Genomic DNA, 25,374 nt, shown 5'->3' with positions numbered 1-25,374 from the left:
TCTTCAAAAATTTGATCATGAATAGTGTTTTTGAAATCATTTATTATTTTTTTACGATAAAAGACAAAATAAATGATAATTACAGATAAAGATGGAAGGATACTCAAGAACACCAACAACCAGAATGTGAATATGTGCACTGAAACGCTTGAGTAACTCGAAAACCAGCGAGCTTTGCATTGAATTCTATCCGATTACTACTCGAAAAGGGGTGCCTCTCATGCTAAGGTAAAGTTGCTTCTGTTGGAATAAATGCGAGGCTAATGCGTTGAAAGTAAATGAAACTTGATTATTATTTGTTTTTGTTTTATGACATTTAGTTAAATGAATAAGTGCAGTTCAGAGTCGCAAAGAAGGCCAGTAAATTTTCTTATAAAAGTACAGGTAGCTCAATATTGGCTAGCGAATGTTGTTAAATAAATTTAACACGCTTGATGGTTCACGCGTGGATCGCATTTTCGAGAAGACGTTCCAAAATCGGAGTGTTTCGTCGCCGGCGCCCGTGACAATGCATTCGCCGTCCGGGCTTGTCGCGAGGTAGAGAACTCTGTAAGTGTGTCCGGTAAGCTTGGCAACTTGGGTGAGGGAGGGATATCGCCAGATGAGGATTTGGTTTTGCGAGTATCCGTGTGTCGAAACTAGCTCATTCGTGTGCTTTGACCAGGCGAGATTGCAAACTTGCGATCCAGTATCGACGCTGAAGATTTAATGTTACATTTTTTCTCTTCCTTGATCTCAAATACCTTTGTAAAGGAGCTTGAGTAAGAGTATTCCAAAATTTTATGCACCGATCTGCAGTTCCACCTCCAGATGCTAACAAACCATGTTGATGAGGAGACCATGCGATCGCTTTCACCGCCGCAATGTGATCGGAATACGTCTGCATGGGACTGGTAGCGCCGTGTTTATTCCACACAAGCAGCTTGTTGTCGTTTCCGCCACTAGCGAGATATTGCCCATCGGGCGACCATTTTAGGCCACATATTTCTTGTCGATGGCCTTGTAACTTTCGCTCGCTCGTCGAGGGGCAACGGATATCTCGCTGGAGGATAGTTCGATCTCTGCTTCCAGAGCTCAACTGCTCTCCGTTCCAGGCGAGGGCTCCCACGCGCATCTGGTGACCTTCGATTGTCTGGATCTTTTTCGTCGCTAGAATATATTAGATTGACGATAGAGGGGAAATCCTAACCGATCGCGTCCCAAATCTGAACATGTCCCTTCGCCGTTCCCACTGCAACATAATTTCCCTTGTCGTTCCATGCAACAGAATTAACATTGTCCGCATCAGGCGCTAGATCACATAATCTAGTAACTTGACTTGTATGGGCGGACCAGAGGTAGACACACGTCGACAAGCCGACGGAAAGGACATTTGTGGAAGACCAGTCGACAAGGTTGAGGTAGAAGTCGTCTTGCAGGTCGGGTGCGTCGAGAACTTTGAATGGGCTTTTTGGAATTTTACGGACGGCTTTTCGTGGGCTTTTGAGCAGTTTTTCGGAGTTGGCGGAAATCGGAGATAAGGAAAAACTAAAGAACGTTGCGATTAAACGGGGACCGTTTTCTTACGTATTGGGCAAGTCTTCGGGGTTAAAATGTTTTCGCTTGAAGTTCATGAGCGGCGGCGATTTTAAAACAGTTTCTTGCGTTAGCGTCGAGGGCAAACGCTCAATATTGCCATTGCCTACTTCGTTGCGCAGTAGGGATTGGTAAAGAATGTTCTCTCTATTTGCTGCCTGGTCGTGCACATTGTCGTTGGACAGCTTGATGTGTTGGGGGGATTCCACGTCCGAGAAGTTGAGCCCTCTTTTTGCACGCATTGGCATAAATCGGTCTCCGTAAACTTCTCGGGCGGGCGACTTCGACGGAGTGGAATGTGGCGATCGTAGAGAATGATGTACTGGGGACTTCTGTAATCAGGCTTCAGTAAAAAATTCAATCAAAAATGTTAAAGAAAATTTCTAAAGAAATGATAAATTATTCTGAAGCCATAACATAGGCGATGCCCTGATTCTCTTCTCCGGAGTCTTTGGCGGCTTCTTTGGCGTCGTCGGGGTGGCAAACTCACGGTCCATCTCTAATTCCGTATTTCTTGAATTGTCTCGAGCTCTTCAAATTGTTTCAATTCGAGTTCAACTGCGCTTCGATACACACAAATCGCTAAACACTCAAGAGATTACATAACCACTTCTGCTACTCTCCGATCCTGATGGAAAGGGTAAACAGTGAGAAAAAACTGTAAGTGGGCGGTGATGATGTGAAGTAAATGGGCAGCGTGATGGATAACTGAGGCACGTACGGAACTGATAACGGGCAGTGCGTAAAAATAAAAAATAGTGTCAATAATAAAATAGTGGAGCATCCGCCATTGAAAGAAAAAAGAGCGCCGTTTTTCCTTATTAGGAAATCACGCAGCAACAACCTTTCTTCTTGGAACTTTGTGAAGGATGAGGAGAAGGAACTGAACGAGCGCTCGTCTCGAGCATGATGATCTCGTTATTACGCTCTTGAACATCGGCTACAGACATTTTTATAATAAAAAATCATCGAAGTCCTACATTGAAGACTATTAAATCGGGCTTTCAACTCTTGAACACACTTTCGGTTGTTTTTGAAAATCGTGTCGTTTCTCTGCAGAGCTGAAAAGGGAGTTGCGCTTTGAGAGGAAAATGTGACAGCTTCTCACCTGATTTCGCTTTCTTGTCCAACACTTTAACATTATTTATCTTTGAAAGGGGCTTCTTTGCCTTTGGCGAGTCAAGAACAGATGGTATGTATTTTTCGACGTCTACGTAAGCGATTTCCGACGATTTATCGGATCCCTCTTGATCCTGAAAGCTTAAATTAGACCCTCAAAAGATTTTAAGAAACTTCTGGCGCTCTATTTGCCGCACTTTTGCTAGACCGATTTCTCTTCTCAATTTCTATTTTTCTTCGATTTTGTTACCTTTGGAAATCTGGCGTCCAAAAACTCTTTGAGCTCAAACAAAAAGTCAAAAAGCACGGAGGAGTTGTGGTCGAGAATCTTTTCGATTGTAAGTTGAGACAAATTGAATCCCGTTTTACTCCAGAGTCTCTGAGACACGAATGCCCAATTATCGACCTTGCTTGCGCGTTTGAGCGTGCGCGTCAGATTGTGCGTCTGGACGACCTTCGGACAATAATCCTGAAAAATTCAAGAGTCAGCGGCGGCGCGCAACGCATTTTCAAATGATGCGCCAAATGTTTACCCTGATCATCACAGCAACGATGAAGCCATCTTCCAGATCTCGGTAATTTCGGAGAAGAAGCGGCTTTCTTTAGCGGGTTTGGAACAAAATGGACGAGCCTTGAATAAATTTAGAACAAAAAATAAATGGAAAACACCCAATGCTCAAAAAGTCTCTAATTTTCATATTGTTCAAACACTTTCCTGTCCTCTCTATGCTGTGATTTCATGCAATTTTTGTTGTAATTCCACAGAACTGGTTCAATCCATTCTCTGAGCTCTTCTGGGATCCTAGAAATATCTTACTTTACGATCTTTCGTAACACTTTTTGGCTTCAATCCAAATGAACGTAACGGAATATATTCGAAAAATATAACTTCATTGACTTACTTTTGCTTCTTCTTATTGGCGAATTCTTTTGCAGGAGCAATTATTTCTTCGAGTTCTGAATCCGAAGTCATTCTTTCTTTCCTTCTGAAAGATGAAAAATGAGAGAAGAAGCAAATTATGAAAATAGATATTTATAGAATAGAAAAAGAACGTAGTTTCTGAAATAATGGCGGAACATCGTGAATTTGCTTCAATCATAATTTAAAGATTCTGTGGAAGCTCGACTTGTTTCTTGAGTTCTGTGATTCTCTTGTCCTTCAGCGCGAGCAGTTGCTCTAGTCGCGAAATTTTCAATTGCAGAACTTTGATGGTCTCGTGACTGGCTAAAAAGGGCTTCAATAATTTCGATTTCCGATTTTTCCCTAATTGGCGCTTTCTTTTTCAAACATGTTTCTTCGAAAGGGGAGTTTTCGTTTTATACAACTAGAGTTATCAGATGACGCTCTCCCGACGGGGGCCAATTTCGAGTGTCAATTGTCCCTTCCAAAGGAGCGAACCAGTAGCGATTAGAACAAACTTGCGAAAAATACATAGATCAGCAATTTCCCCCGGAAGTCACCAAAAATGCTCACAGGGTGCTCCCTAAAAATGACAGAAAAATAACCACCCCCATCTTTGAAAAAAAAATTCTAAGTAAAAATTTGGCAAATATAAAATCGATCGAGGTTGAAACCGAATAACCAATAATCTGAAGCCCTGATGCCTAAAAGCGCTTGTTCCTTCTCTGCGAGCACAAGTTTGGTGTCGGTGTCCAATAGTTGCAAATTCAACTCACTGAGAGGCACGCCGGCGCGTAGCGTGAGCGAGAGGCTGTCTCTATCCGCCCCTGAGCTGCTCCCTCCAGACTTTTTTTTGGAATGCATTTTTAATTTTCCTGAGCGATGGGAGTGGTGCTGCAGAGCTGGAACACCAGACGCTTTGTTTAGGTCGTATTGCGGCGCGTAATCGCCCACTTCGTAGTAATTCTAGCGTCAAAATTTTCGTAAAAAAAAAGAGTTGAAGAAATTTTATGTGTAAGTCATTATCAAATTCATTTTTTCTTACTAAAAATGAATTTGGCGATTCGATGCAATAGAAGTTGTTTTTCTAATCGATGATTTGTGAGTTTCGATAACTACCGTTTAAAAAATAATTATAATCATGGTTTTCTCTACTCTTGATTAGCTTGTGATTGATGTGATTAGTAAATTTTGTGCACTCCGTACCTGTGTGCCCTCATCGGACACAGATCTACCCTTGAGTTTATCCTCGATGACGCGTCGCAGTCCAAAAAGAAACAACTGGACATCTTTGGTTTCTGCTTTGATGATGTTTTCGATTACATCTTGGGGAATGACGAAGCCGAATTTTGCGAGTACTTTTCGATTCAGAGTTTGCCAGTTCGTCAGTTTCTGCTGCCGCGAGCTCGCGTTTTGGTAGTTGTGCAGCTCGACCATTCGAGGGAAGTAAAACTATAGAAGCTACAGTGAAGAAAAATTAAAATGTGCGTACCTTGATTATTTCAGCTGCTAAAACACCATCTGAGAAATCGCGCGCCAAGCTCTTCTTTTGCCTTTGAAGAATGAAATTTTGCATGAAATCGTGCATAATTGCAACTAGGTTAAGTTTACCTTGAAAGTGGAACAGCATCGATCCATTTCAGCAGCGACTTGATCGAGTCATCATCTAACTCTGACATTCTAAAACTTGAGAGTCGTCAGAATTACAGTTTTTAATTGTCGATTTGAAAGTATAAATCGTGTTTTCATTCGGGTATCCTTCAATAAAAAACAATCCAATGGGCCACTCTAGAACATTTTGCGCAGTTTTTCAAACTATTAGCTCTCCGTCCAACTTCGGGATCGACTCATACGTCCATTTTGGATACACACGTTTGTACAGCGTCATTAATACTGTATCCATCGATGTCAAATGTTGATCTAAAAATTGAATTCAATTCAAAAATATAGTTTAACAAATTTCTTACCAAAAGTGGCCTTGAAATGGCCATGCGTTCCGACAGGTTCTTTGATATGCCCTCTTCTTCCATACTTCGTCCTGAGCTCGAGCGGTTTGAACCAGTGAATGTCCATTCTGTTGAAGAACATGAATCTAATCACGCAGGACTTTTTGTTGATCTTGAATGGCGCGCCAGAAAGGACGATCCTCTTCAAATTAATTCGGTCTAAAGGCCAAACTCAACCCTAAATTCGGAAAACTCGATTCACCTGGGTTGGAGCTCAAAATTGAGCCCGTAGCCGCGAGCTTGAAATTTCCAGAACTATCCTTCGAAAAGGCGAGCACTCCCTGGGGAGGGAACATGATCTGAATCATTCGTTATCAATCTGTTGTAATTACTACTCGACTCACGGGAGCGTAACAAGACATGACGATTCTTGTCTTATCAATCGGCAAGAATCTTTCCATTTTATGCTTCTCCCCGTTCGTGTGCTGGGAAAACACAGGGCGAGCTTTGAATCGCCTGAATCCACACGTAAAGTACAATTCAGACTTGTTCTTGATTTCAGCTTCGAAGCCGTTTGCTCGCTTCATGACAAAATGCATCACCGACATTTTGTGCTCATTGGCTAGAAGACCGAAGACAACTAGACTGTCCATATCTCCGATTGCACGGAGTGGTTCTTTATTCTCTTCTCGGATTTTTAAAACAAGAGTGACCATTTGTCCAGCGGCGACGGTTTCAGCGATTTCTGGCACCCACTTTTTCGCTCTGATCTTGGCATGCGCCCAGCGCTTGAATTTGAAGATACGCGCATAATCAGCTGGGAGGTTTTCGTTCTTGTCCCATGGGGAAGTTCTGAAACTCGCCAGTCCTCTGTACTTTTGCAAACGGGTTCGCGCATCTTGGGGTGTGTCGATTTCGTCGGGAAACGCCCGATCTTCTTTTGCTTTTCTGTGGAGCGAGAGGAGCTGCTCTTCCTCCTCGTAGTCGTAATTTTTATCGTATTTTACGCCGTCTTTGTCTTCTTCCTCATTTTCCTCTTCTTTGTTATCTAGCCCCATTGCAGCGTCCATTTCTGCCTGGACCTTAGATTCGTCTTCGAAGTACTCTCGGTCATCGTCGCCTTCCAAGTCAGGGATATCATCTTCCATGTCCTCGTCCTCCTCTTCTACAATTTTAATAATAAAAGTCCTTTACTTTTAAAAAACCTATAATATCATCATCTTCGTCTTCACTTTCTATATCATCATCAGGAATCCAAGCAGCCTGGTATGCCGAATATCCTTTAGGAACCTTTCTCTTGACAGTCTGCTTCTGTAGCGTTTCAGCATCTCTGAGCTCGTCTTCCGTCGGAAAGGTCTGTTCGGCGTCGAGCATGTCCACTTCGGCTTCTGGATTCAGATTTGGAAGCTTGTCTTCTCTCGACTTTTTGATAACTTCTCCGAGTTTGTCTTCAACTTGTTTAATTAGGAAATCGCCCACTCCGGGAACATGAATGGGTAGATTGACAGAGAGGCCTCTGCTCAAGAATCCGGAAATCCTCAGATCATCGCCGTCGACTGCAATTTTCTCCGCGAGCATAAATGGGCGATTGATGTGTCCACGGGCGGTCTGACGAACGGTAGCTACCTGACGCAATAGTGCTCTCGTCTGATCAATGTTATCAATTGGGAATGTCTTCATTTTATCACAAGGGATGACGTTTAGATCTTTGAATCGTTTCAAGACATCATTACGGGCAGCCATTACTTTCGCGGCAGGAATTTCCGATAATCCTAATAAAGATATCAGTATACTTTTGAATTGATAATTCTTTGACTAGAAAAGATGAAAACGTAGAAACATTAGCTAAAATTACTGGCCAAAACAAAGCATGAAAAACATCAATTGGAATAACCGTCACTTTTACCGACAAAGAGTTACTTTTTCCCAGTATTTGAAGCCTTTTCTAAAAACTTTTCCCAGCTCCTAAACGCCGACTTTGAAGTTGGAGAACACTGAAACCTACCAGCGTCGAGATTGGATCAGATAAGCGATCATTTATTGCCTAATTATGGCAACTCGGAGGCAATTTAGGCATTCTGAGAAAGACAATCGCCAGTTGCGATCGACAAGCTGGGCGACTAGATGTACATCTGCGCAGCTGGGGATGAAAATGTCCGGCCGCTCCCTCGCGCCAAAGAGCGCTCCTCTTGCAATCATAAAATGAGCGTCGATTGTTGAAGAGCATCACAAACCGAGAAATCGCAAAACCGAAATCGAACGAAAATAAATAAATTCAATTCAAAGCGAAAATATGCAGAGAACGAGCACCATGATCGATATCTCCGACAAGAATAAGAAGCCAAAGTCGATTAAGAGCAAGTTCTCTAAATTCATCAAAAAGACCTTCACGAAAAGACCGCCTCTTCAAGTCCCGAAAACGTTGAAGTAAAACAAGCGACTGCTTCAGTCCCGACCCAGCGAAAGCACAACGACTTCGACGTAGAAAAGTGGCGAAAGAACTTAGCGAAAACCTGTCACGATTTCGACCAAATGAACGCTACGACTTATTCCCTCAAAAGTCGACACGACCAAACCTTCGCTTCGATCCGATCCAAAGGTTCCGTCTACCGAGAAGAGTTGTCAAAGATGAAGTCTGAAATCGCCGAGCTCCAGCGACAAAAAGAACAACTCCAGCGAGGCCTGATGATTCGAGGAGCTTCTCAGCGAAAATCCCAGCGATACAGAAACCAGCGTAGCAAACGAAACACTTACAGAAGTCAAGCGATCGGGTACCAATCTGACTCCGGCGAAAAACTTAGAAGATCATCTCCAAAAAATAGCCGACTTTCTGGCTATTATTCTGGATCTTCTTACGATTCCAACGATTCTAACTGTTTCTATGTTTTCATCTAATTTCTTTTTTTTTGTGCTATTTATTGTAAATTTACGTTTCATAATAAAAAAATATTCAAAAACTTCAGTTTTTACCTTGAATCGCAAGAAAAACTTGAGGTAGCCCAACACCATGAGCAAGCATTTCAAGGAGTTTAATGTTTTCGCAAAGGAAATCATCTGTGTAACGAATCGTTAGAATTATTCCATCGCAAACCTAATTCATTCTTATTGAACAATCGAAGAGGATTAGCCACACCTGAGATTGGGTCAAAAGTGAGCTGATATCGTTTGGCCTGGTGATGTTGAATTTCTTCCGATCAAGGGCAATCTGGTAGCTTCCACCTACAGTAGGTTCACAAGCTCCAGCGCACTGAAGATTCGCATGCGCGAGTTCCATCGCGCTTGTATCATTTCCAAGAGGGAAGAAGATCAAATGAATTGGGCGGTAAGCAACTCGAGCTGTTTCTTCCTAATTTCATCGTTATTTTCATTTGCAACTCCTGTTTATTTTGAATTTTTGTTTTTACAATCGGGTGTTCTAACAAGCGTAAATTTGCACCTTTTTGTGTCTGAAGGAGAGCGCCGACGCTTTACGAGCCATTTTACTCGAGGCCTTACTGCTCTTGCCCGAATGAATCGATCCGCTGCTGGAGACTTGGCCAGAAACCGATTTTCGAATGGCACCTTTGCTTCTGTGAGCTCCAGTGTTGTGCTTCTTGTTTTGCTGCTTCCATTGTCCCGGTCTGTGTCCTGCCTTCCCCATTCTATACACACTCGTTACAGACGTTTTCTTGGGAATCCCAAGTTGGGTTTTACTGATTCACGACTTCCAAAAGCCAACTAGAGTTCTATCAAAAAAACTTAGAACCGTTACAAAATTACCGGGGCAAACTTACTATTGCTCTAGCGCCTAGGGGTTACGTCGTAGCCCCAGACATCTTTAAACGAATCGGTAGAGAATCTCAAGCTCTATGCCTGTATCATCTCAGATTTTCGAGATCTCAAAAATTTTCGGATTTATGGCGATTTTTCATTTTTCAAAGGGCTACGTGTCCCTAATTCAGCCAATCACAGCACTGTATTTGACGCATTTGCCCCGGTAAATTTGTAACGTCTCTTATCAAACAAAAAACCTGCGAGAACCATTTTTGCGAGAATTCTGCGAACAAATAAAAACATACTTTGAAATAACTTTGAGCCCTAATCGACCTGTGTTTTATTCCGACTTGGCGAGTTATATTGTTTGATGGTTGTTTTTCATGAACTGTAATTCAGGTTTGTGAGTCACAGACGCAAGATAATGTGTATAAGTCTACATAGATTTTTGCCGAAATTTCGGCTACAGCCAGGTCTTGGTTTTGCGGATCCAGATGGCGACAGTTTTGCTTTGAGTTTAGAAGAATAAAGTTTTCGGAGCATACAGGGATTATTTGATTCTAATTGTCGAGTCACAGGAAGCATCCGGGCGTCCACCAAAGCGGTGGTGGAGCTGCGGGAGGTGGAAATTGCACAGAACGAGAGCCCAAGGCGAAATTAAAAGATGTCCTAGAAAAATGATTATTTAGAAAAATTGAAGATGTCTTACCTAAGGTAGAGTTGAGAGAATCTCCTTAGACCTTCTCCTCGTCAAGACCATGGTAGAACATCCAGATGTATGGGGTGATACCGTCCTCTCGGTAGTTAAGGTAGGCGATGGAACCTTCGGGGTCCATGTTCTCACCGGTGTACATTTCCCAGTCCTTGAAGGAGCCGAGGATCTTCTTGACAGCGGTCTGGGCACCCTTCTTGAAGGCATCGATCTTGGCCTGGTCGCCGTTTTCTTCGAGCTTCTTGAGGGTTCGCTACAATAAAAAAATTAATAGCCGGAACTAAAGAGTCAAGTAATTCGAAGAAGTGGTTACTTAGAAGAGACTCAGAGTGGTGCTAGTTACACCCGGAAAATGCTCACGGCAAAAGAGTAGTTGTAGTAGTAGTATGACTCTAGTGCTCAAATCGCTTCCGAGATCATCATCGTCCGGTTTTCTAGGCTGTTGTTTTTTTACCTTCATGAAGTCCTTGATGTAGACGGTCCAGCTCTTCTTGTCGAAACCAGTGGCCTGGAGTCGGTTGGCAAGAACGACGTCTGGGGCGGAGATGGTCTCGGCATCATCAGCACCATCATCGCCACCTTCAGCGGAGGCGTTGGCGCCGAGGAGGGCCTCGTCGATGGCACCGGGCTTGCAGGTGATGACCTTGCAGTCGATTTCGAGGATGACGTCATCGATGATCTAAACGAGGAAATAAGCGGAAGTCAAAAGAACTTTGAACTTACTCGATGAGGGTAGGTGTCAGAGGCCATCTCATCGTTGGAGAAGATATCCTTGTAGATGATCATATCTGCGTTCTGGCTACTTCTCTAAATAAAAATCTCATCATGGGGTAAATGTATAAATATTCATTGATCAAAAGAAGTTTACAGAATAAATAATTGTTGGAAAGATGCTTAGGAGCTGCTGAATACAGAAAAAAGAAGGAGTTTTTTGTTGAAAAAGAGGGCTGTTCTAGAGACTGTGATTCACAGTTTCATCTGTTTTAAAGTCTTGTTTTGTAAAAGTAAACGAGATTGGAGGTCCAGTTCCAGTTGAACATTACACTGAAAACGTAAAGAGCGAAAACGGGCACCATCGGATACAAGAAAACTGTCGACTTTTGCAGCATTGGCTGAGTCGAATACCCGAGAAAAGTTATGTAGCAGTAGTAGCCACTGCTCAGCACCCAGAACGCGTTTCCCAAAAGGGTTGAAAAGTGCAAGGGTTGCAAGACGATCTTGATGACAAAAAGCTTAAAAAATGGACTCAAAAACGTATGCTCTTTGGCTTGAAAACGATGAAAACACAAAAAAAAGTAGTAAAATCTCTCCTCGTCTTCTGAATATCAAAATCTCTGGAAACTAGGAAAACGATCAATATAAATTGGAAATGGTTATGTTTCCCGTGGTTATGTAATACACGCGCGGTTCTATGATTCTCAATTCGCTCATTGTCCAATCAAATACACGCGCTGGTTTGATGACACCTGACGTCCTGCAGTCTCTCAGACCATCTCTCCATCTTCTGTCAAAAGTATGAATCGACGGAATGCGGAAAACATCGATCCCAGACGAAATTCTAACAAGCTCTGATTCTGAACTGTGCTCGAGGAAATATTGACGAATCAGAGGCGCTTCGAAAAGAGCGCGAAAATCAAATGTTCAGAATCCAACTGAAGTGTTGAAAAGTTCTTGAGTCCCTTCCTGAGCGAGATGGAGAATAGTGAACACTGAAAAGGTAGCATTGAGATGAACGTCGAAGCAATAAGCCCACTCAAGTTCGTTTCCGTGGCTTTTTGGCTGCAATCGCAGATACTGAAGAAAAGTTAAGTTAGCCAAATTGGTTTATTAGATCTGTCTAACCTTATTACAAAAATAGAACATGGCCGATGCAATTAGCACGCCAGAGATAATGAAATCAACAATGATCACCCAAAGGATCAATTCCAGAATGTCCTTCATCCCCAATCCCATCACGATTCCAAAGCACACTAAAATGAAAACCACAGTCTTCTTCTGACCTTCTCGCTTCAAGCTCACCTGCTGTAAAAGTCAAAATAATTGAAATGAGGACGAGAAAGGCCGGATCATCCCGAGCGTATTGATTCTTCGTTTGCTTCCGGTAAGCAAAGTTGCGGTAAACTTGCTGAGGGTTGACGAGTAAATAGACGGCCTGCCACATGGCAAATTCAAAGTCCATTTGATTCTTTCGAAAAATACGTCGGAGATACTAAAGTATTCAATTTGATTTTCCATGACCTCTGAAATTGGTCTTTACCTTGTGAAGCCTGGCAGCGCTGCTCAAAACTGGAGAGCTCTTGTCCGATTTTCGATATCCCTGAATCGAGGAACCGATAACCGACGCGGACGCCGCGTACGATATCGTTGACATCGTTCTATCAAAAATAATTAAGCCAGTGGTCAATTTATTATTAGGAAAATATATTGAATATATATGCAGAATAGAAAAATAGAGCAGTAGGGTTCAAGTAGTAGAGCAGTGAAAAGTTTGTACAATTCCGGAATTATAAGTAAGTATAATATTAATTTGGGAGGGGTTTTCAAGCTTCAGTAGGAGCTGCAGCGTTCGCGTCATTTTCATCTGTCTCAATCTCTTGTGCGGCGGCTTCGTGACTAGCAGACTCTGTTTGATTAAGCATTAGCGATTGCTCGAGGGGCGAGAGCTTCTTCTTTTCTTGGTTCAGATGACGCTCAAAGTCCTCCATAACGTTTGCGTTGATATCCCCATCTTCATCCTCTTAATAAAAAATGAGCATTTGTACAACGAAAGAAGGGCAAGTGTAGAACAGATTTTAGTTTAACAACTTGTATATTATCTGTCTTCACACATACCTTCTTTAGTCTCTCCTTCGTCGCGAACTTGGCCGGATCGTTGCCTCTCTTTCAGTCGCAGTTCTCGCTGTCTGGAGTCCAAGATCTTCTCTCGTTTGTTTTCTCGCTCAAAGAGAGCCGAGCAAGTCTCTCTCTCTAGTTTTTGTTTCTGAGCTCGCCATTTAGTTATTAGAAAAAAGCGATAAATCTTACCGTTGAGAGACCTTCAGAAACACGCAGCACAATCAGATCGCCATTATCGGCGCCACATGCGAGGAGGGATCCGCTAGAATGCGCGGAGATATTTCTGATGGCTGTATTGCTGACTTTGACTCGGAGAGAGGGGCTGAAGTGTCCAGACATGAGATCCCAAACATCCACGTGTCCATAAAGATCAGATGTGTAGAAAACGGCTGGACGAGTTGGGGACCAGCAGGAGGATGTGAAGTTGTACTGCTGCGACTGAAAAGAGCTTTTGCTGACTGAACTCGGAAGAACTTGTCTGTAAAAAGAGCTTTACTTTTAAATATTCATGATCGAGGAGAAGATATTGTTTCTTTTAGAGAAAAGGTAATTAACCAAAAAGTACGCTGAAATGGAAAGGTAATGTTTATGCTTACTTACTAAAAAATTCATGTTCTGACAATGATACTTTACATCACTAAAAGCTTATATAATTAATGGTGACATTTGGCACTCGAGCGCCGTTCATTGCAATCTCCTCCCTCATGGCAAGTTGAATCGAGGAGGAGACGATGAGAGACGGTTCCTTTTAGTTGAAGTAAATGAAGATATTTGACAAATAATTAGCATGGGGATCGACTTCAATCTGTTTCGACTAAATGATTCAAATTTGACGATGACTTTCATCAGAGAAAACTGTCTTTGTTCTATCTGCGGGTAAAATATCCCCTTCTCTTGAAATCAAGGAAGAAAGAGCCTTTTTCTAGTGACATACTTGACGATGCGGTCGAACTGAAATCGTGTCAGCACTACTTTTGTCACAGCTGCATTTTTCAATGGGATAAGACTCAGAAAACAGCGAACAAGGTTTGCCCTGAATGCCGGACTGCCTATAAATTCTCGGATCGTCAACGTCCGCCGAGGATTTTTCGCAAAATTCTTTGCGATTTGCAACTCGCGTGCCCGAATGCGCTCTGTACGATAGTGACGAATTACGATAACTTTAAGAAACACCAAGTAAGTCGATCAATAAGCAAAGGGGCGATAGGTTAAATCTAATTATAGAACGTCTGCGAATGTAGAAAGGAACAGTGCGACTTTTGCGAGGAGGTTCTTCCGAAGAAAGACATTCCGCAGCACTTGGAGGACTGTCCTAAGTACTTGAAAACGATCATCGACAATCTTTCTATGAAAAACGATGAGTTGACAGAGTCGATCGCAGCATTGAGAATCAAACTTGCCAATTCTCAAGCTTGTGGATACGAAAAATGGATCGAAACAAAGGTAAACCAAGGGATAAATTGTTCATCGCATTTTTCAAAAGCATTCATTAACAAAATCATCTGTAAAAATTAATCTTGAAACAAGATAAATGACTGCGTGCGATACAAACGACCTGCCAAACTGAAAATTCTGATGAATTGGCCGACCGAATCGAACCACGAAGTCATTAACAGCACTGAAAAATCAGTCAACATTTCAAACTTTTCAAGTTGGTTCAATTTTGAAGGCGGGAAATTACGGTAAGTGACGCGGTACGCTTTCTGCTGTGACCCCGAGTAAATTCAGTCTAATGGCGATGGTGAATATTGACGAGAAGGGCATTGAGCATAAATTTGTCGCGATGGAGATCATCTGCGCGGAATCGACGCAGACAGCTCACGCAGTGTGGAAAATGACATTATCTTCTGCGGACAGAGTCATTCTCTCGACAAAAATATTCAAGGTAAAAAGCGAAGAAGCTCACAACTAACTTCTTTAGCACGATTTTAAATTGTCTGATAACGTCTACGCCGTGCAATTAGCCCCAATTACTGTTCCCTACTGTCAGGCAGAATTCGAAGTAACAACGAAAATATTCGTTATTCGGCTGCATGAGAGCTCAATCAACATGAGCAGCACAACGACACTGTAAAAATATCTTTTCAATACTTACTGGAGTACTGTAAATAGCAGCGTCTCGAATGTCTTCGCTGAAGATCTTTGCTGACCAGTCGCCGACTGACAGGAACATCTTCGGGAACACGGGATTTCGTTGGAGGGAATAAACGGGGCCGATGTGGCCTGAGAATACCGCAGCGATCTTGTCTTGTTGAGTTTTCGCCTTTCGGTTACAGGAGATAATTCGACCGTGCTCAGTTCCGACCATGAATTTTGTTGGCATCGTGTTCTCGAACTCAAGGCTAACGCAACCAAGCGCCTAAAATGTCACTGATAGAGCGATTGAAAACAAGGACGAAGACCTACCTTAGAAATGTCCATATTCTTCGTCACATCCAAAATGAGCTCCTCAAGCGGCTGATCGAGCTTTCTAGCGTCCCACCATTTGATCAAACCATCAGTTGAGCCAGAGAAAAAGTCCTTCCCAGTCTTAGATTGCATCCAAAGAGCGGAATGGACGGGATCTCGATGCGAGACATCTCTATTAGAAGCCATCACTGGAACACCTCCTCTTCGCGTGTCCCAGATGCAGACTTGTCCCGATTTCAAACCAGAGAGAATCTCGTGCGCATCTTTCGGATTGTACTCAACGCAAACAGAAGGAGCCGGTGGCCGGAGAATCATCTCGGGCTTGTTAGGATTGATAGAGTTCCAAACATACGAATCATATGAAAAGCCACTGTCGCCTTGTTGAAAGCTAATGTCGGAATACGCAGCGACGAGCCGTTCTGCCCCGTCGGGGTGCCAGGACATGTGAACAGCAGATCGCTTCTTTTCGCAAGGATCGCGAAATACGTTGACCGTTCTTTTCAGGATTCGAAATTACGCAAAATTACACATCTAAGGCATGTTGTCTGTAATTGCGTTTTTCTATTAGCGAGCGAATAAAATTTATGCCAGATTAATATTTAGCCAGTTCTTTTCGAACTCAACCTAGCACGCGGGGTCGCATCATAATCCGTGTCATCCTCTTCTTCAAACGAGTAGTCCTCATAAATATCAATCGCATTATTTGACCTAATCACGTCTTCAGCTATGGCGGCGAGCTTCAAAATCGTCTGGATATACGCCTCATCCTTTTCGACTTTCTTTCGATATCTGGCGACTTGTTCCATTTCGTTTGGATTGACGTCTTTTGGCCAGCCGCCTTCAACGTGATTTGACGCGGTTGAAACTGTCTGAGTTACTTCTGTGTTGATGTAATGTTCGGACATTGGGTACGATGCCTGTACTTCCGCATGGCAAGGGTCTCTTTATTGAATAATTGGGGAGGCAAGAGACTCAACAAATCGTACCTGTGAAGGAAATTCTTTCGGACCTCCGGATCTGGAGCAATATCAACATGAGATTCAGCTGGTCTATCAGAGAAGTTCGCATGTCTTCCGAACTCAGACCTCTTTTTCGTGTAGACATATTGTACCTCCATCGCTCCCTATTTCTGAAAGCGGATAAAAATTAAAGCTTGTAATTTAAATAATACAGAAATATAATTGAACACCGACAAGAACTGCAGGATTTGAAGGCGGGTCTAGGAAAAATAAGATCGGAAATAAAACGGGTTACAGAAAGAAGTGCATGTGATATTGCTGTCAGCCGGCGAGTAGTATGATTGTTTTTTGTTTGTTTGTAGTTAATAATATGTACTAAATATGATGAAGCATCGATGAATACTAAATTTGAGTGCTTTCGATGAGCCTTTCTGTTTCAGCTGTTGGCTCCTTTTCTGCTGGTGGCTTCGTCTTCTTTAGAATTATCGACGTAATGATCGCCATTGCCATCAGAATCGCACAGCCAAGGAAGAGCTTCCTCGTTCCGTGGAAGTTATCATCAGAATGGAGGGAAATTAACCCGATGCATGCGATGAGCTTGAGTGGAATTCGGAACCAAGAGGAAACAGCAGTGCGAACGTTGTGCTTGATCAATTCGTTTTGAAGAGGACCCATTGCTGTTGAAGAAAAATGATAAGTAAAGTTGCTTATTTGATAGGTTCGGTACCTCCTACATAAATTCCTACTGCGAATTGAAACGCTGTCAAGCAGAAAAACGACGTAACAGGGAAGTTTTTCTCCGGATGCGAAGTGTACTCCAGTACGACTGTCGAACCGAAGCCAATACAGGAGGCGACTGAGAGAAGAATAATTGAATGATAAAAATTTCCGATATTACCGAAAAGAGTGTCTCTAATAGAGATATTTTTGTACTTCAAGATCATCAAGCTATTGACTCGGGATCCAGCTAAATTTGCTGCCATGAAAGTAGCAAAGACCAAACCAAGTGGTGGTCCGTGCTTGTCTAGAACTGGTGTCTAAAGTAAGCAGTTCAAATCGGAATCGAAGAAAGAAAGCTTACCCATAAAAAGACAAAGATGGAAATGACGGCTTCAAAGAGTGCCTGGAGAGTTCCGCAGAGAAGGACAGCTCGATTGCTGACGATTTCCCGAATTCCATTGACGCATGATTTGGAGAACTTGACGCTGCGGTTGAGACTTTTGTTTTCGCACCAATTCGACCAGCACATGCATAGGGCAAGAACTAAAACCGTTCGTTAATGAAAGTTCGAAACTAGATAAAATTACCCATGAGAGGAATGGATGCTAAAAAGGGCGCAACTGGGTTGAAGGAAAACAAATCGGCGAGGAAGTAGGCGAGGACACCGGCAATGACGGAGAGAGAGCCCGACCAGAAAGAGACTTTTTCAAGCGTGTCCGAAATCCATTCCATAGGGAAATCGTGGCTTTCGATATGCTCGTGTGTGTACCATCCTTGCGATGAAGAAAATATCTAAAATTACAGTCATGAAACGGTTTTTGGTAACTTCCCAGATGGATCGGTCCTGCGCGCCCCTGTTTGCAATAGTTGCCTACTATTAGTAGGGTGCAATTGAACTATTTTACTGTTTGCATGAACTCAATAATAGATCGGTTTTTTGATATAAAAGACATCTCAGAGAAAAAACTGTACTATTAAAATAGAGCTACACTTTGTTTTATTCATACTCAAGCGTCAACTGGATACGTTTTATTACTTCTAAAAGTATAAAATGAAGCGATTTGCCTGTCAGACAATATATCCATGCCTAGAATTCTATCCTATAAAACCTAAACTATGATATATTCTTACCAATAAAGAAGCACAAGATGCCATAATTGAAGAAATGAGAAGCGTTGAGTAATCGTTGACAACCTTGAGAAGGGAAGAAAGAGAATAAAGCGCCAGGGCGAGGCAAACAATCAGCCTTCTCCCGTACATATCAGCCGCGTAATTCGCAAAAGGAGTGAGAATGATGCTGATTGCATGGCCAAGAACGAAGATAATTACAATCTGCTGCTCTGTATAACGATACGAAGAATAAAGCTAGAATTGTTTTTATTTCCTCTTTCAATAAACCGATCAAGAATTACCTTGTAGTTGTAAGGTGCTTGCAGCCAATCTGCAAGAAGAATGACAAACTGAGTAGCAAGATAGGTTTTTTGAAACGACAAAAATTGCGGATTTTGATTTTCAGCACGCTTTTTTCTTCTCACTAGCGTTTCCAGAAATCCACTGAAGACCAGCAGACTCAGAAATGTAAGAGTCGTTGAAATGAACATTTTGTCGGTTTACTAGAGAGGATCCTTTCAATAAAAATCGTCTGAAAAACTGAAACCGGAGTTTTTAATTCTTGAGGGCTCTCAAGACTGCTAATTAACTCTTTTCTAGATTTGATATTCTTTCTTTCACGGCATTTCAATTTCAAGAATTTCTTCTTATAGTTTTTCCTTTTTCAAAAGTAAGATCCTTTCCTTAGAGCGCTTCTCTACGACAATGTTATAGATTTACTCCTCTTTTTCGATTCTAGAGCCGACTCGGCCACTGAGCTGAGCTTGAGCCAGTGGCTTGAGCTGGAGCGAGAGATTTTCTTGCGACGGCCGCGCTAAATTCTTTTCTGCTTTTTTTTGCCTAGCAACCAATCAACGCGGAAACTCAACGCGCGCTCTAACTCCTCCGGACTCGCGGCCCGCTCCTCCTCCAAACTTAGCCAAAATTGAAAACTGCAGAAATACAGACTTGACATTCGCGAACCAGAGAAACAAGAACGATAAATATATAGAAACTTAAAAATCACTCAAATAAATTTTCATAAAAAACGTATTCTAATTTCATCGAAAAATCCCCTCGAAAATATCTGAGGCTAACTTTTTGAGTAAAAATACCGAATAAAAATCTCTCCAGAAGAACATCCCTCAAGAAATTATCATTTTTGATAGTCTAGTGGGGCGAAAAATCGAAAAAAATTACGCTAAACCACATTTCCTGGCACTTTTCTTCACATTTTTTACTCTAAGGAAGTTTCGTAAATTCCCACATAGGATTATCCGCAAAGATCGTAAATTTTCACAAAGAAAAAAGACCATGGAAAAAAATTGTGATGGAGATATTTGCCGAGAGGGGCATTTATCTTGACATGTGTGTCTTTAATCTAAGACTGATATTTTTCCCAGGAATGGAATTCACATTCACTATTTCATTGAGATTTTCAGCATTTATTTTTTTCGTTTTTTTAGAAATGAGTAAGGCGATCGGTGACTCAAAACTGCTTGAGAAAAGGATTCCTCGCTCGGCGAAATGGTCGAATGTGAGAGGACGGGTCGATACAGGTACAGAAGCACTGTAAATCTCTTGTTTTACTTTAGTTTATTTCAGGCGCGTCAATGTCGAAGCACTTGGCGAAGGTGGAGGACATTCAAGCCAATTTTCGAATTCAGAGGGGAGAGCTCTTCAAAAGACTCAAATTGTCGACTTTTGCGGCGCTTGTTCTTGAGGGTATGCTCATACTTTAATTATCCCGCTCTCAATGCTTTTCTTTAGTTGATAAAGTGAACATGATGAACGAGTCGGAAGAAAACGAAGCTCCAGTGCAGGACGACATCGTCGAACGAGTCGAAACAACTCCTCGCCAGCCAAATTTCCTCGATGTTATCCGAGGAACCGGCGAGTTGAATTTGAAAGAACAAAATGAGAATTTGAAACTTCCACCGAAACCAAAGTTGCCAAAAGAACACACTCCCTACTCCTCAACGTAAACTTAACCGCACTATGAAAGGGCCGTTCTGACTTCTTTTGTTTCAGTCCATATTTACTCGTCGATGTCAGAGATTCTGACGCTTTTCAACAATGCCACATTATCACTGCCGAGTCCTATCCGCATACCAACTTCTCCAGGACGATGAATCCATTTAGCAATCAGGTAAGACCCAAAAAGTCTCCCATTTTAACCTTTGCGTAGATGCTTCAATTCAAAAACCTGGAAGGGCACATCATCGTCCTCTACGACACAGACGAGCTAATCGCCACCGAATGTGCAACAACGATGGCCCAGCGCGGCTTCGAAAACGTTTTTGTTGTAAGTACAATAACGAATAACATCATTCCCTTTCTTTCTTCTTTATCAAGATCGCTCTTTTCAGCTTTCGGGAGGGTTACGCGTGCTCGCCCAAAAGTTGCCCAACGGACTTGTGACGGGCAGTCTTCCCGCGGAAGCGTTTATGTCGCTCGATGGAAAAACAAAATTGAGAAGCGGTAAAACAAAATACAATCCCAAAAACAAGGTACGTAGACTTCAGAGCTAATGATCAACAAAGCAAAACAGGTACCCGCCGATATGGCGCTAAAACGATTCACACACGAGCATCTTGGAGCCCTGTCTGAGGCCCTGGACGAGCTACTGATGGCCCCTTCTGACGCCGGCAGTCGCCTTTCAAAATCGAAAATCGGTAAGAAAAAGGGGAAGCTCCGAAAAGTCGCCTCCGTTAAAACAACAATTTTTAGATGGCGGGAGTACTCTCTCATCGTATAGATGTACGGTATACCTACAGTATTGTTTTGCACATTGAAATTAAAAATCAGCACTCCGAAAATGACGATTTCTAAGTTTTTCTCCGTCTATTTCATCTTCTAAAAATCAATAATTTTAGACACGAGATCGCGCAGTCGTGCCTCATTGATGACGACCACTTCAAATTCGAATATCAAGCCCTGGAAATAACCGTCTTCCCTACTACACAACTAGTTCAAGTTTTCCAAAAATGTTATCAAATCTTGTCAATTTCTGTTTCATAAGCATTCCAGACCTACCCGACGCGTGCTTCACAATTATAATTGTACTAACTTGTATCATGTGTGTATAATATTAATACTGTTTATGTTATGATTACTGGTAGTTGCAGTAACACTTTCTATGCAATTCAAAAATTCAAATGATTCAAACAAAATGAGCCTTGAGTTTTAACTTTTCGATTGTGGTTACTTTTTTATCTTTATCTGGAATTATTTTTTTATATTTTTTCACTGAATACCCGCGTTTGAGGATTCCGCTTTAGTTTTATACAAAATAAACAAATATTTTACAAAGCAAGAGAGACCATTTGTGTATTTTAGACTATGACAGACGAGCTCAGTCATAGACGGAAGGTCTGTTATTACTATGACTCTGACGTCGGTAACTACTACTACGGGCAGGGGCACCCCATGAAGCCCCACCGAATTCGCATGACCCACAATTTGCTCGTCAACTACGGTCTCTACAGAAAGATGGAGATCTTCCGGCCTTCCAAGACCTCCGCAGAGGACATGACCAAGTTCCATTCCGATGATTACATCAAGTTCCTCAAGTAATCAGCACATTTTCTTTCGAAACCCACAGTTTGACCCTCATCTTAACCATCTGTAGGAACATTCGACCGGATAATATGAACGATTATACAAAAAGTATGCAGCGATTCAACGTAGGAGAAGATTGCCCAGTGTTTGACGGTCTCTTCGAATTCTGTCAGATCTCCGCCGGTGGATCCATTGCCGGAGCAGTCAAGCTCAACAGAAATCACACAGGTAAGTTCTCTTCAGACCTTGCTTTTTTCATTCATTGCCTAAAAGATGTGGCTGTCAATTGGGCTGGTGGGCTTCACCACGCAAAGAAGTCTGAAGCTTCCGGGTTCTGCTACGTCAATGACATCGTTCTCGCGATTCTAGAGCTACTGAAACATCATCAACGAGTGCTCTACATCGATATTGACATCCACCACGGTGATGGAGTTGAAGAAGCGTTCTACACGACCGACCGCGTAATGACCGTCTCTTTCCACAAGTACGGCGAGTACTTCCCTGGCACAGGAGATCTCAAGGATATTGGAGCAGCCAAGGGCAAATACTACTCCCTCAACTTTCCTCTAAGAGATGGCATGGATGACGACTCTTTCATCAACCTTTTCCAGGTAAAAACAAGAGGCAAAAGGGTTTCTTTGAATGTTTTTATTCACAAAATGGGATTATGAACTTGATGGAAATTAAAATATATACAGATAATGCATGTTTCTAAAATACAGCTAAAACTTCTCTTTCCATATCTTCTCCGTGATATTTCATATCGTGGAGTCTTCTTTTCACGGAAGAGGAGAATTTCTTCTTACAAATCTTGCATTTTTGAGGCGTCGAAGGAATCGATCCCTCGGAAGATGAGCTAAGATCGTGCTCTGAATGAACAAGTTTGTGCGTCTCCAGGGCACTTTTGTGGAAAAATCTCTTATCACAAATTTTGCAAACATATTTTCCCGGCTCTTCTAGCCCTGGCACTTCTGCAAGATCTTCCATGTTAGCTGAAGAACGCATTTGAGTCTCGATATGACGAGTTTTCATGAGACGGCGCTGGATCATTTCTTCTTTTGAAACCTCTAGTCGATCTGGAGCGGAATTTAATCGATCACGTGGCATTTTTATGAATTTTGTATTTTCTAAATTTTCTAAATGTGACGATTCCATGTCCGATTATATATTTTCGCGCGTGGTGGTGCTATAGGCAGGTGTGCACACGCCGCGATTTCAGATGGCGCGCCCAGCATGGGTTAATTGGAGATCAGATAGAGATAACTAGGTCACTACAAAAAGACCACGGCTAGATTGGCCACCCGCTTGAGCACCTGGCCAATTTTTAATCGGGAATTTTAGTTTATTAGACGCTTGGTTAACTTTCATCGTTTGTTTAGGCTACTCTGGGAAAAGTTATGGAGCGATATCAACCCTCAGCAATCGTTCTCCAGTGCGGTGCTGATTCTCTCACCCAGGATCGACTTGGCTGCTTCAATTTGACTCTCAAAGGCCACGCAAAATGCGTCGAGTTCATGCTCAAATTCAACAAGCCCCTTCTTTTACTCGGTGGAGGTGGATACACAATCAGGTACAGACATAACCATAATCATCCAGGAAACCCTATCACATGGCTCACTTATCACTCCTTTATACTCTACCTCAGCTTACCACCGACCGAGAAGATCAATTCTCGTTAGGCCGTTCAAACTGAGGGACAAAAAGACGAACATAAGTCTCGTGGTTCTGATTTTAGTATCCTTACTTAGATAGCTTATGCTCACATGATAATTTCATCATTGAACTCCAGTTTTTGTTAGAAACAAAAAGTCCTTATGAACGTTTATAGGAATGTGGCACGATGTTGGACGTACGAAACCGCTACCGCTCTTGGGGAGGAAATAGGTAGAATAATAATTTTCTCTTCCGAATATTTATACATTTTATTAAGCAAATGACCTTCCATACAACGATTACTTCGAGTACTTCGGGCCTGACTTCAAGCTTCACATTCAGCCTAAGTAACACCAACCTCACTTGATCCCAAATAACGATAATTCTTTCTAGCAACTCCGAGAACAAGAACTCGTACGAGTACCTCGACAAGAACAAAGAGAGACTATTCCAAAATCTCCAAGACGCGCTTTTTTTAAGGTTGGGCAAGTTATTTCACCCATTTCTTTATTTTAGACCCTGGAACGCCATACATATTTGGAATCAGCAGGAAATTTTAAGAACTTTGACGGTTTTAGTTTCCAAAATTTCCACTTCCGGTCCGATTCTAGAGCCGGAAGTTGACGAAATTTTTGAGTTTGGCCAACTTGTGACCTATCAAATTGATGCTCAGAAAATTTTGAGTAAACTCATCTTAAAATCATTAAAAAAACACCGTCCCAACCGCAGTCAAACCGACCGGCAAAACTAGGAAAAAAGGCATAAATTTCTGATTTTTCTTTCAGTTTTTAGCGGTTGATTTGATCGCGGTCGGCATTGATTCTTCTCTCAGATGATAGGAAATTGTCTGAGAATCAATTTGATAGGTCACAAGTTGGCCAAACTCAAAAATTTCGTCAACTTCCGGCTCTAGAATCGGACCGGAAGTGGAAATTTTGGAAACTAAAACCGTCAAAGTTCTTAAAATTTCCTGCTGATTCCAAATATGTATGGTGTTCCACGGTTTAAAATCAAAATGTGGGTGAAATAACTTGCCCAACCTTAAAAAAAGCGCGTCCAAGCACTGCCACATGCCCCTAGTGTCCAGGTACACCATTAACTTTTCTTCCTCCGTAGAAATATGTTTCAGATGCATGATCGACTTCCTGATGGTGTTACTGTCAACGAGTCCACTAAAGGTCGATCCGAAGGCGACCCAGATATAAGGTAAAGCAAGGGCTATTTTTGTTGTTACGATATTTTTCGTATAGAATTCAACCTGGAGAGCGAGACGCTAGAATCGATCGCGACGATGAATTCTCCGATTCAGAAGACGAAGGCGAAGGTGGAAGACGTAATAAAGAAGATTACAAATCGAACGGTGAGTAAACCCCACCCGTTAGTTTTTCTTATAGAATTTTTAGGGGCTGAAGCAATGGACACGGCGTAATTTGTACCCAACTACTAGAAAAAGTTGTGTAAATTAGGTACAATTTTATGCATGCTTCGTACACCAACTGCCATCCCTCCGCCGTTCCCTTTTCTTCTTCTAGCCTTTTTGAATACGAGAACCGTCACCATAGTCAAATTTCCTTTTCACTACATTCTCCCTACATACATGTAAACACTCTTCATTATTCCAAGGTTAAATAAAAAAGAAAAAAGAACAACATCTGTAATAAATCATTGTTTCAAAGGCAGCACTTTTTAAAACAATAAATTTGCAGCCCAAAACATGTCTCATTTTTTTTGTTCCGACGAGTCAAGATCTTCATTCTTTATTATTGATCATATGATCATAAATCCATCTTTATCTGAAAAAACATCCGATGAAAAGAAAGCTTCCATATCCATAATTGACCTTGCCGAATAGTCCATTGCCCAAAACACGAGTTCACAAATCATGATTCATGACGAATTTCAAAATTATGTTCGTATTCTTCTATTCTATTTTTCAAATTGAATTACAAGCCAACTCACACCACTGAAATTCATTCAACTACAATCTTTCTTTTAATTACAATTGAAACTCCTCTCAAGCAAAAAAGCGGCGCAAACCCAAGCTAAACTGTCAAAGAAAAAATACCTTCTGTTGAGAATTTGGTAGTATTCTTCACTTCAGTATCTCTTCAAGATTGAAAAGTATTATTAACAACAACTTAG

The 25,374-nt window shown here is 41.9% G+C and overlaps 12 protein-coding genes across 13 annotated transcripts in view; 4 read left to right on the top strand and 8 right to left on the bottom strand.

The window, feature by feature from the left end:
* Positions 1–25,374, top strand: part of LOC145700647 (uncharacterized) — a 52,396-nt gene that overhangs the window by 24,774 nt on the left and 2,248 nt on the right. The window lies entirely within an intron of this gene.
* LOC145700638 (fizzy-related protein homolog) lies at positions 28–1,929 on the bottom strand. Its single transcript, XM_081777948.1, has 4 exons — positions 1,567–1,929; positions 1,190–1,527; positions 744–1,149; positions 28–697 (listed from the first exon to the last, which is right to left on the bottom strand). Exons 1-4 carry the CDS (start codon positions 1,821–1,823, stop codon positions 400–402), a joined length of 1,299 nt encoding a protein of 432 aa, XP_081634074.1. The 5' UTR covers positions 1,824–1,929; the 3' UTR covers positions 28–399.
* On the top strand, positions 476–25,344 carry LOC145700673 (histone deacetylase 2-like). Its single transcript, XM_081777991.1, has 5 exons — positions 476–479; positions 24,288–24,319; positions 24,362–24,438; positions 24,483–24,592; positions 24,636–25,344. Exons 3-5 carry the CDS (start codon positions 24,362–24,364, stop codon positions 24,659–24,661), a joined length of 213 nt encoding a protein of 70 aa, XP_081634117.1. The 5' UTR covers positions 476–479; positions 24,288–24,319; the 3' UTR covers positions 24,662–25,344.
* LOC145700653 (uncharacterized) lies at positions 2,186–3,731 on the bottom strand. Its single transcript, XM_081777967.1, has 7 exons — positions 3,597–3,731; positions 3,406–3,496; positions 3,228–3,290; positions 2,945–3,163; positions 2,684–2,828; positions 2,556–2,636; positions 2,186–2,515 (listed from the first exon to the last, which is right to left on the bottom strand). Exons 1-7 carry the CDS (start codon positions 3,665–3,667, stop codon positions 2,397–2,399), a joined length of 789 nt encoding a protein of 262 aa, XP_081634093.1. The 5' UTR covers positions 3,668–3,731; the 3' UTR covers positions 2,186–2,396.
* LOC145700655 (sperm flagellar protein 1-like) overlaps positions 3,712–25,374 on the bottom strand; it is a 54,280-nt gene continuing 32,617 nt past the window's right edge. The window contains exons 2-6 of the mRNA XM_081777969.1: positions 5,207–5,278; positions 5,088–5,148; positions 4,802–5,047; positions 4,300–4,561; positions 3,712–3,919 (exon numbers count right to left, since the gene is read on the bottom strand). Of these exons, the coding sequence (XP_081634095.1) occupies positions 3,798–3,919; positions 4,300–4,561; positions 4,802–5,047; positions 5,088–5,148; positions 5,207–5,274 (759 nt within the window). The 5' untranslated portion in view covers positions 5,275–5,278 and the 3' untranslated portion in view covers positions 3,712–3,797. The remainder of the gene's footprint in view (positions 3,920–4,299; positions 4,562–4,801; positions 5,048–5,087; positions 5,149–5,206; positions 5,279–25,374) is intronic.
* Positions 5,313–9,189, bottom strand: LOC145700623 (pre-rRNA-processing protein TSR1 homolog). Of its 2 annotated transcripts, none has more exons than XM_081777924.1 (8): positions 8,978–9,189; positions 8,675–8,887; positions 8,512–8,632; positions 6,747–7,313; positions 5,946–6,706; positions 5,804–5,900; positions 5,563–5,760; positions 5,313–5,515 (listed from the first exon to the last, which is right to left on the bottom strand). In XM_081777924.1, the coding sequence occupies exons 1-8, from the start codon at positions 9,179–9,181 to the stop codon at positions 5,406–5,408; spliced, it is 2,271 nt and encodes a 756-aa protein (XP_081634050.1). In that variant the 5' UTR covers positions 9,182–9,189; the 3' UTR covers positions 5,313–5,405. The 2 variants fall into 2 exon arrangements, with proteins under 2 accessions (XP_081634050.1, XP_081634051.1); XM_081777925.1 differs by having other exon boundaries at positions 5,946–6,703.
* Positions 9,607–10,831, bottom strand: LOC145700663 (uncharacterized). The gene is made up of 4 exons (XM_081777981.1): positions 10,730–10,831; positions 10,461–10,685; positions 10,004–10,259; positions 9,607–9,963 (listed from the first exon to the last, which is right to left on the bottom strand). The coding sequence occupies exons 1-3, from the start codon at positions 10,790–10,792 to the stop codon at positions 10,029–10,031; spliced, it is 519 nt and encodes a 172-aa protein (XP_081634107.1). The 5' UTR covers positions 10,793–10,831; the 3' UTR covers positions 9,607–9,963; positions 10,004–10,028.
* LOC145700660 (protein unc-50 homolog) lies at positions 11,633–12,385 on the bottom strand. Its single transcript, XM_081777977.1, has 4 exons — positions 12,264–12,385; positions 12,026–12,215; positions 11,849–11,976; positions 11,633–11,800 (listed from the first exon to the last, which is right to left on the bottom strand). The coding sequence occupies exons 1-4, from the start codon at positions 12,375–12,377 to the stop codon at positions 11,648–11,650; spliced, it is 585 nt and encodes a 194-aa protein (XP_081634103.1). The 5' UTR covers positions 12,378–12,385; the 3' UTR covers positions 11,633–11,647.
* On the bottom strand, positions 12,457–16,371 carry LOC145700627 (dynein axonemal intermediate chain 2-like). The gene is made up of 7 exons (XM_081777937.1): positions 16,237–16,371; positions 15,875–16,192; positions 15,248–15,746; positions 14,937–15,200; positions 13,031–13,279; positions 12,839–12,986; positions 12,457–12,743 (listed from the first exon to the last, which is right to left on the bottom strand). The coding sequence occupies exons 1-7, from the start codon at positions 16,365–16,367 to the stop codon at positions 12,547–12,549; spliced, it is 1,806 nt and encodes a 601-aa protein (XP_081634063.1). The 5' UTR covers positions 16,368–16,371; the 3' UTR covers positions 12,457–12,546.
* On the bottom strand, positions 16,410–18,538 carry LOC145700637 (solute carrier family 61 member 1-like). Its single transcript, XM_081777947.1, has 7 exons — positions 18,342–18,538; positions 18,061–18,294; positions 17,517–17,721; positions 17,291–17,472; positions 17,108–17,246; positions 16,937–17,065; positions 16,410–16,886 (listed from the first exon to the last, which is right to left on the bottom strand). Exons 1-7 carry the CDS (start codon positions 18,528–18,530, stop codon positions 16,612–16,614), a joined length of 1,353 nt encoding a protein of 450 aa, XP_081634073.1. The 5' UTR covers positions 18,531–18,538; the 3' UTR covers positions 16,410–16,611.
* Positions 19,486–21,330, top strand: LOC145700645 (centrosomal protein of 41 kDa B-like). The gene is made up of 8 exons (XM_081777956.1): positions 19,486–19,577; positions 19,624–19,743; positions 19,789–19,999; positions 20,050–20,167; positions 20,207–20,323; positions 20,388–20,528; positions 20,570–20,693; positions 20,895–21,330. Exons 1-8 carry the CDS (start codon positions 19,487–19,489, stop codon positions 20,963–20,965), a joined length of 993 nt encoding a protein of 330 aa, XP_081634082.1. The 5' UTR covers position 19,486; the 3' UTR covers positions 20,966–21,330.
* LOC145700636 (histone deacetylase 1-like) lies at positions 21,351–23,998 on the top strand. Its single transcript, XM_081777946.1, has 7 exons — positions 21,351–21,590; positions 21,650–21,807; positions 21,853–22,190; positions 22,959–23,149; positions 23,408–23,463; positions 23,510–23,579; positions 23,626–23,998. The coding sequence occupies exons 1-7, from the start codon at positions 21,361–21,363 to the stop codon at positions 23,981–23,983; spliced, it is 1,401 nt and encodes a 466-aa protein (XP_081634072.1). The 5' UTR covers positions 21,351–21,360; the 3' UTR covers positions 23,984–23,998.

This window comes from Oikopleura dioica, chromosome 2, assembly GCF_907165135.1.
Source record: "Oikopleura dioica chromosome 2, OKI2018_I68_1.0, whole genome shotgun sequence".
In the NCBI taxonomy this organism is placed as follows: Eukaryota; Metazoa; Chordata; class Appendicularia; order Copelata; family Oikopleuridae; genus Oikopleura; species Oikopleura dioica.
Note: the sequence above shows the minus strand (reverse complement) of the source record. Positions and strands in the feature narration are given on the sequence as shown.

Coding starts and splice junctions, on each gene's coding strand:
- LOC145700638 (XM_081777948.1), bottom strand. CDS start 1,823: ATGCCAATGCGTGCAAAAAGAGGGCTCAACTTCTCGGACGTGGAATCC. Junction 1,150..1,189: donor TCAGATTTGGGACGCGATCG/GTTAGGATTTCC, acceptor AATATATTCTAG/CGACGAAAAAGATCCAGACA. Junction 698..743: donor ACTCAAGCTCCTTTACAAAG/GTATTTGAGATC, acceptor TTAAATCTTCAG/CGTCGATACTGGATCGCAAG.
- LOC145700653 (XM_081777967.1), bottom strand. CDS start 3,667: ATGACTTCGGATTCAGAACTCGAAGAAATAATTGCTCCTGCAAAAGAA. Junction 3,497..3,596: donor GCCAATAAGAAGAAGCAAAA/GTAAGTCAATGA, acceptor AGATATTTCTAG/GATCCCAGAAGAGCTCAGAG. Junction 3,291..3,405: donor AGCATAGAGAGGACAGGAAA/GTGTTTGAACAA, acceptor CGCTAAAGAAAG/CCGCTTCTTCTCCGAAATTA.
- LOC145700623 (XM_081777924.1), bottom strand. CDS start 9,181: ATGGGGAAGGCAGGACACAGACCGGGACAATGGAAGCAGCAAAACAAG. Junction 8,633..8,674: donor CACTTTTGACCCAATCTCAG/GTGTGGCTAATC, acceptor AGAATGAATTAG/GTTTGCGATGGAATAATTCT. Junction 6,707..6,746: donor CGAAGATGATGATATTATAG/GTTTTTTAAAAG, acceptor TTAAAATTGTAG/AAGAGGAGGACGAGGACATG.
- LOC145700663 (XM_081777981.1), bottom strand. CDS start 10,792: ATGATCATCTACAAGGATATCTTCTCCAACGATGAGATGGCCTCTGAC. Junction 10,686..10,729: donor CTGACACCTACCCTCATCGA/GTAAGTTCAAAG, acceptor TTCCTCGTTTAG/ATCATCGATGACGTCATCCT. Junction 10,260..10,460: donor ACATCAAGGACTTCATGAAG/GTAAAAAAACAA, acceptor TTTTTATTGTAG/CGAACCCTCAAGAAGCTCGA.
- LOC145700660 (XM_081777977.1), bottom strand. CDS start 12,377: ATGTCAACGATATCGTACGCGGCGTCCGCGTCGGTTATCGGTTCCTCG. Junction 12,216..12,263: donor GCGCTGCCAGGCTTCACAAG/GTAAAGACCAAT, acceptor TGAATACTTTAG/TATCTCCGACGTATTTTTCG. Junction 11,801..11,848: donor TGTTCTATTTTTGTAATAAG/GTTAGACAGATC, acceptor ACTTTTCTTCAG/TATCTGCGATTGCAGCCAAA.
- LOC145700627 (XM_081777937.1), bottom strand. CDS start 16,367: ATGGAGGTACAATATGTCTACACGAAAAAGAGGTCTGAGTTCGGAAGA. Junction 15,201..15,247: donor AGAATATGGACATTTCTAAG/GTAGGTCTTCGT, acceptor GTGACATTTTAG/GCGCTTGGTTGCGTTAGCCT. Junction 12,987..13,030: donor TTTCTGAAGGTCTCTCAACG/GTAAGATTTATC, acceptor TGGCGAGCTCAG/AAACAAAAACTAGAGAGAGA.
- LOC145700637 (XM_081777947.1), bottom strand. CDS start 18,530: ATGTTCATTTCAACGACTCTTACATTTCTGAGTCTGCTGGTCTTCAGT. Junction 17,247..17,290: donor CCATCTTTGTCTTTTTATGG/GTAAGCTTTCTT, acceptor TGCTTACTTTAG/ACACCAGTTCTAGACAAGCA. Junction 16,887..16,936: donor AGTAGGAATTTATGTAGGAG/GTACCGAACCTA, acceptor TTTCTTCAACAG/CAATGGGTCCTCTTCAAAAC.
- LOC145700645 (XM_081777956.1), top strand. CDS start 19,487: ATGAGTAAGGCGATCGGTGACTCAAAACTGCTTGAGAAAAGGATTCCT. Junction 19,744..19,788: donor TGCGGCGCTTGTTCTTGAGG/GTATGCTCATAC, acceptor GCTTTTCTTTAG/TTGATAAAGTGAACATGATG. Junction 20,694..20,894: donor CCTTTCAAAATCGAAAATCG/GTAAGAAAAAGG, acceptor CAATAATTTTAG/ACACGAGATCGCGCAGTCGT.
- LOC145700636 (XM_081777946.1), top strand. CDS start 21,361: ATGACAGACGAGCTCAGTCATAGACGGAAGGTCTGTTATTACTATGAC. Junction 21,591..21,649: donor GATTACATCAAGTTCCTCAA/GTAATCAGCACA, acceptor AACCATCTGTAG/GAACATTCGACCGGATAATA. Junction 23,150..23,407: donor GGAGGTGGATACACAATCAG/GTACAGACATAA, acceptor GAACGTTTATAG/GAATGTGGCACGATGTTGGA.
- LOC145700673 (XM_081777991.1), top strand. CDS start 24,362: ATGCATGATCGACTTCCTGATGGTGTTACTGTCAACGAGTCCACTAAA. Junction 24,439..24,482: donor GAAGGCGACCCAGATATAAG/GTAAAGCAAGGG, acceptor TTTTTCGTATAG/AATTCAACCTGGAGAGCGAG. Junction 24,593..24,635: donor AGAAGATTACAAATCGAACG/GTGAGTAAACCC, acceptor TAGAATTTTTAG/GGGCTGAAGCAATGGACACG.